Below are 7,006 nucleotides of genomic sequence, written 5' to 3'. Positions count from 1 at the left end.
TCTTCATACTTTTGTAATACACAAATAGTAATAAACTAAGATAAAAATACTTATAAACAAATTATTATGGTAAATATATATATATATATATATATATATAGGGTGTTAGCGTAAATCGCGGGTGTACATGAGTTTTTTCATAGTCTAGTTTAGAATCTATAGACAGAGACAGCCGGTCCAGTCCAACCGGCCCACTTCCGATCCTTTCGGTGAACCCATTTACACACTTCCCTGTACACTCTCTCTCTCTCTCTCTCTCTCTCTCTCTCTCTCTCTGTGTCCCATTCTGTGCTTCTGATCACACCTAACAACCAAAAATTCCCTCTCTCTCTCTCTCTCTCTCTCTCTCTCTCTCTCTCTCACACACACACACACAAAAATCCATATATTCATTTTCTAGGGTTCATCGAATTATAATATACATATACATGCACGTTCCTTTCTCTCTGCAATCCTTTGTTTATAGTACTTTTTTTTGTAGAGAGAGAGAGAGAGAGAGAAGTGACACATTGATAGTTTGATACATACATCAGAAGATGAAGAGGATGAGGAGCTTTAACCACCGAAAGTAACGGCACTTTTACGCTATTCAATTCCAAGATTCCTACAAAAAAACCCATTTTAATTTCTACATCCTTTCTTCTTCTTCATCTTCACAAAAAACAGGGCATTCGTTTCTGTCTTATTAAATTCTCTTCTCTTCGTCGCCTTTGCCATTTGAAGCTCCGGTAAGCTCTCTCAATTCCGATTTCCAATACGATGTCGTTCTTTCTTCATTGTTTATATATTATGTATGTGTCATTATCCACGTGGATTCGTGAGCGTGATTAATCATGCTTGCACTTTCCGAGATGAAATCGCCGGTCAACTTTTTCAATTTGTTGAATATCACTAATTTATCGGTATTTAATATTTATTTATTTGTGTGATTCTGGCAATATTTATCAGATTTTACAAGGATACATGCTGTAATAGTTAGTTTTATTGCGCATCTTCTTGTACTTAGGTACTTTTAGGTGAATAAAGATGCGTGCATATTGTAGATTTAAATATTACTCAATGTTTTAGCTACTTTGTTTCATTTGCTTGCAGGAGGTGATATCTGCTACAGTTGGTGTGTTTTCGATTGAATTTTGAGATAAAGAAATAGCCATGAATTTCGAGCTTGTGGAAATTGTACCACGGGAACTCAAGTTCACATGTACGCTTTTCTATGTTCCACTTACTGCTGCTTAATTGTGTCTGATGTATATAAGTTTGGGGAAAAAAATAATGACTTTGAATAATGCTATCATGCTACAACTTAATCAAACTGAAGCTTTCGTATGGACAAGAGACAAATTTAATTATTCTAACAAGAGTTTTTGATAAATGAGGCGGAGGCTTTTGGTTTGATTTATGCATTTATTAAATTTGTTAGTATTGTTATGGTCTAGTGAATTGCTGTATAAATTCTGAGAAGGATGTCATAACTGAACTGATATTTAGTTATATTGGCTTTTTCCTTATAGTTGAACCGAAGAAGCAAAGCTCTTGCACTATTCGTCTAATCAATAAGTCCCAAAATCATGTTGCTTTTAAGGTAAGGTGTTTTTCTTTTCAGCAAAGTACTGTTTTGGAATTGTATTTATTCAGATAGAGGCTGATTAGTATCATTGTGGAGTTTATAACAGGTCAAGACTACTAGTCCAAAGAAATACTGTGTTCGACCCAATACTGGAATTATTAAACCCAGTTCGTCCTGTGATTTTACTGGTAAGAAGAATTCTTCGTGATGGCAGCATAGTTTTGAATGTGATAAAGGTATAGCATATCAATTAAATTTCTTCGACTAGTATTCTTGGCAGAGGTGGACCTACATTGGGGGTTGGGGGTCACGGGACCCCGTTAGTCTCGGCAAAATTCCTATATACATTTAATATATATATTTGTATATACACTGAGGACTCCTAATATATTTTCCTTGGCCCCCTCAAACATAAAAGGCGAATGGATAAACTGGTTTGGTGGATTGCGAAATTTCTTTTGCGTACCCATTTACCTGGGTTTGAAACCCATCCAGCAACTTACCTTTTTGTTCTTTTCTGTTTTTTTTGGTTACTTTTTTTTTTTTTTTTAAAATTCAAGGATACTTACTACTCCCATACTAGTCAATTAGTTTATTTTTCTTTTATCTTTTCTGAATTAGTTTATTACTAGTACATAATAGTAAATTTATTTTATTCTTTTTCAATCCCTCCCTCACTCTCTGCTTAGAACTTTTTCTTACTTTAAAAGCTTTATCTCCTATTTATCTGAGAGGAAAATAGAAAGAGGTAAATTAAAGAACCAAGCATGATAAAAAAGTAAATATTGTTCTTACAAGAATGGGAGTGCAGTTGGATCCACACAATGGCTAATAAAGTTTACCTTTTGAAGATTGTAAAATATAAAATAACTTGGACAATATCCTATGCGATTCTTCCATATGAAAATTCACAAGCGGCTTATGGTTTTCTATGCATCAGCAAGATATACTTTCTCAACTTTAATTTGTGATACCTAAACATTTAACTCATATCTGATTAGCTAGAATTACATTGGGACATTCTATATAAGAATTTACATGTAACATTTTAAATTTTTGCAAAGCTCACATATTAATGCGTCGAGTTCAAGTATGAGCGGATGATATATACATTTTTTTATATTAGTATCAACTTAATGATATTCTGCAAAATTGAATTTGTATTTTGTTGATATGTTATCATAATTATTATGTTTTCAAAGAGTTGTACGTCGAACTTTGTCGCTAGTAATTTGCATATCTAAAAGCGGTGGTGCCCCCGTCGCACTCAAATCCTGGGTCCGCCTATGATTCTTGGTACAAGAAGTAGCTCATTGCATGGCTTTGCTTCGTACACTGTACTGTGGAGATAGGCTTGCACTTCAGCATAGCTAAACCTTTTCAATATGAGCACTTGTCTGGATGAAGGTCTATAATGGTTGTACATTGGATAGCAAAATTGGTAATGTTTTTGATGTTATAAGCTACATTGGTATGTTAGGTAATTTTTGTCTCCTATGTAATTGTGTGCTTTAGTTCGAAGAAGCATGCATTTTTGGAAATAGTCTCTTAAAGCTCCAAGAGATAGTCACTTTCTTGCTCTAGCATGGATTTTGATTTTGAGTGATCATAGGTCTTTCGAGACAACTTGCCGTCATATGATTTTAGGACTACTTTGTTTCCTTTTAACGCTTTCAATCATGGGTATGGGTTAGGTTATGTCTTCATGCTAGTATATTGAAACATTCACCTATTTTTGCATCTTATATTGTTTGTTAACTGATGATGATGCATGAGCATAATTTTTGGAATAGAGTATCCTCTTCGCTCAAGTTTAATTCAACCTGTAACTTGTGATATACCTGCTTTGATCATCTTTAAGACAGACTGTTTCTGCAAGAAGTTTTCTTGTTTAGAAACGATATACAATGTATATATCACTGATACAATGACGTGACAATTCTCCCTAGTAGAGTGAAAAATCTTATTACGATGATCTGCTAACTAGATATACTGTTTCTGTTAGCCATAGTAATAAATTTATCATAGGCACCGCTGTAAGGTCTTTAACACATCTTATTTATGTAGTAACCATGCAGGCACAAAAGGCACCTCCTCCTGATATGGCATGCAAGGACAAGTTCTTAGTTCAAAGCACTGTTGTGGCAGAGGAGACTGTTGAGGAGGATATTACATCAGCCATGGTATATTCTCGATGGATTATTCTATCATTTTAGGTAGCCGTCATTCAAGGCTAAACTAGACGCTGTTGACTTTTGCATTCTGATGCAATTTCTGACTGCTTTGATTGTAGTTTTCCAAAGATGATGGCAAGTATGTTCAAGAAAATAAGATGAGAGTGATCCTTGTCAGTCCATCCAGTTCGCCTGTTTTATCACCAATCAATGGTGTACATATTGATCTTCCAAGTTACAAAGATTCACCGCGAAAAGATGAAGTACGTGGCAACGAAAATATCAGTGGACAGCAAGAAGTAAGTAGTATTGTTCAGAAACCAGAATCTGTTGACCGTGTGGTTTGATATGTAATTCCGTCTAGCTAAATAATAGTAATCTTTTTCAGAGAGATGTCAATGGAGTACACAGCCACAGTGGTGGATTTTTCGAAGATTCGTTCACAAGAGATCAAGTAACCCCCCGTGCAAATCGAAATCCACCGCAAGAAGTAAGTTATTATTCTGAACCAGAACTTAAAGACTGGTTATAGATAAAAAATACCAATGAATATTGGTAGGTTTTATCATATATGTCAATTTGGGGCTTGGTTCTAAAACTGCGGCCAAGCAGGATGCATAACATCCCCTACCAGATGATGGTTGTTAATTAGGTCTACCACAATTGTAGAGGCTCTGAACCATCTGAAATCTAGAGAAATTAGAAAAAGCAAATATGTCTTAAATTGATTGTACACAATATACGAGAAGGCTCCTTACATAGGAGTTCTGTACAAGTTTAGACTGCACATAAATAAAGAAAGTTACTAAATAAGGAAAATTACTTAAATCTTGAGATTCCTAATTTTGACAGAACTATGAAGAATATTCTATATTATTAATCTAAGCACACAGTATGAGTGTAGAATATACTAACCTATAGCTAGATTAATTCTCAGTAATTTCAACAGTTCCAGTTGATTCAGATTGAATTTTCCAATGTTTATTCTATTTGATGAACTTTGAGTTACATTTTCTGGTAATATGTTATATCTATCTACTTTCTCCAGCTGGATGAGAATGTCAAGGAGTTCAAAAAGGAAAATGCCAACATGCAAATGGAAGAAAAGCATGTGCAGTTGGAGACGAGGAAACATGGAGAAGAGATGGAATTAGTCAAGGATGTTGAGAGCATGAAGTACAAAATAAGTGAACTTGAACGGAAATTAAATGAGGTCAGAATTTTTTACCTTTCTTTTTCTTTTACTTTTTTTTGTGTCAATTGTATTTGGAACAACTTTGTTCTGTCATGAACGAAAATTGAGAGTATTTGTGGTTTTTAGCATTTGCCTTGGAAGTAAATATAATTTTTACATTTCAAAAAGAAGCCACTCCTTATCCAAAATAATAAATAAATAAATAAAATAGAAAGAAGCCACTCATTAATGAAGAAGAATCAGTTCGTACCTTACATCAATCAAGCAAGGGGATGTAAGGAACGTACAAAAATATGCTGAGTCACTTCCAACAAATGACTGACTCACAATTTCAGAAAGTTTTCAGCACCAGAGTCTGCTTTTCCTCTAATGGCCTCTAGAACATCAGACTAGGTGCTGTATTCTGCAAAGTTTCCTCTTAATGACAGGATCCCTTTAATTCCTTTGTGATCCACATAAAATAGATTTACCTAGTAACTTTGAAACAGTTCCATAGAAGCTTTTGATTTATTCTTAATTTTTCCATTATCTCTTTTTCCTTTAAGAGGACTTTAATGGCCCAGAACTTCCATTCCATAAAGAGACGTGCCCTGGGGAATCAACTTATGACAGAAAACAGACTCCCTGCAATTATGAAGGGTGGTTTCTTCCTAGCAGAATCTTGATAATCGTCGCTCAGACTTTGTAGAAACACTTTCATCATATTTGATGTCCAGTACATGACGAGGTTCAAAGTATTTCCAGGAGTAAGATCGACCTTATGGAATTTCAAAAGGGATTCAGGCAAAATGAGTTTTTCTTATTAAGTGTGCCTCATTTAAGCATAGGGTTTTGGTTTGTAAAAGTTTTGGATTTATTGGTCAAGTTGGTCCACCTATGAAAAGGTTTATGTTTGATTTGAGGCATTCTCTAGTCATTTTTCTGTTTCAAGGATAAAAGGGTAAAAACTAGAATCTAAATCAACTGCTTGTTAAAGGCCTTTACCGCTGATGATTTTTCTAGTCTTCTGGAGCATTCGATAAGAGTTCCGCAGATGGAATTTTGTTCAAGCATGAGTTGATTTGTTTTAGTGTCCGTAATTGTTAGGGGTAGTGCTGTTTCTCACTCTCTTTTACCCTCTTGCAGGCCAAAGACACCATCTCTAGGCTAACGGAGGAGAGGAAGTTTGCAGCTCAAGAAAGAGAGAGCTTACAGAGAGAATTGGTAATTCCGTTTGTTGCAATATGGGTTATACAATTTTTTGTTAATATTATTAGATTAAGATCATGACATCAGTAGAAGTCCTCAAAATTTTGGGATGCTATCTTAAATAAATCTCTGTTGGGTTAACAATAGCCAGAATGCTGTATAACTTGTCCGAATTCATGTTAGTTTGGCTTTAGCTCAAGCAAATTGTTCTTGCCTTTGATTGGTCCAATCCATTTAAGTCTTACAAAATGTGCACAGTCGAGTGAGGAAGGGAGAAATTTGTATTTCTGTCACGACACTCCTATGCATGATCTCAATAAGAAGTGTCCCTAGTTAACCCTGTTTTCGTGTTCTTTTTGTGGTGATATGCTTTGCAGGTCATGTTGACAAGTAAAAAAGGCGGAAGAAAAGTCCGGGTTGGATTTCCTTTCCTGTATGTAGTTACTGTAGCCTTTATTAGCATGGTGTTCGGTTACCTTTTGCATTACTGATCGAAGCATTTAATACGCTGCTATGACTGGAAGGCTACTGTGTCTATATCTTGGTAGACAGTTTTTCCTTCATAAAGCCCTATCTGCTCTATCTAAAGTTGGGGATCAGATATGTTGTTGTACTGACTAGTAATGGAGTATATCTAGTGTTGTAAATGCTGTTTTGGATGGAATAAAATATAATAATCTTCCCCTCGCTCCAGTGGCGGACCCAGGATTTTGTGCAAGCGGGTTCAATCTTAGAAGTACGTAACTTTAGTCGTAAAATAGTAGTTGTCAAGTGGGTTCAAATAAAATATTTATACAAAATTTACACAGCTTTAATCCAAATTTATACATATACACAGTATTATTTTTTGGTGAATCGGGTTCGCTAGCCACCACGTGGGTC

At 35.2% G+C, this 7,006-nt stretch overlaps 1 protein-coding gene across 1 annotated transcript; it reads left to right on the top strand.

The window, feature by feature from the left end:
- Positions 1 to 244: 244 nt before the first annotated feature.
- On the top strand, positions 245 to 6,817 carry LOC107760264 (vesicle-associated protein 2-2). The gene is made up of 10 exons (XM_016578292.2): positions 245 to 728; positions 1,093 to 1,201; positions 1,512 to 1,582; positions 1,674 to 1,755; positions 3,635 to 3,750; positions 3,861 to 4,040; positions 4,130 to 4,231; positions 4,790 to 4,954; positions 6,062 to 6,139; positions 6,502 to 6,817. The coding sequence occupies exons 2-10, from the start codon at positions 1,153 to 1,155 to the stop codon at positions 6,613 to 6,615; spliced, it is 957 nt and encodes a 318-aa protein (XP_016433778.1). The 5' UTR covers positions 245 to 728; positions 1,093 to 1,152; the 3' UTR covers positions 6,616 to 6,817.
- The last annotated feature ends 189 nt before the right edge of the window (positions 6,818 to 7,006 follow it).

This window comes from Nicotiana tabacum, chromosome 19 (genome assembly GCF_000715075.1).
Source record: "Nicotiana tabacum cultivar K326 chromosome 19, ASM71507v2, whole genome shotgun sequence".
NCBI classification, from domain to species: domain Eukaryota; kingdom Viridiplantae; phylum Streptophyta; class Magnoliopsida; order Solanales; family Solanaceae; genus Nicotiana; species Nicotiana tabacum.
The sequence above is the reverse complement of the archived record's forward strand: the minus strand, read 5'-3'. Positions and strand labels throughout refer to the sequence as shown.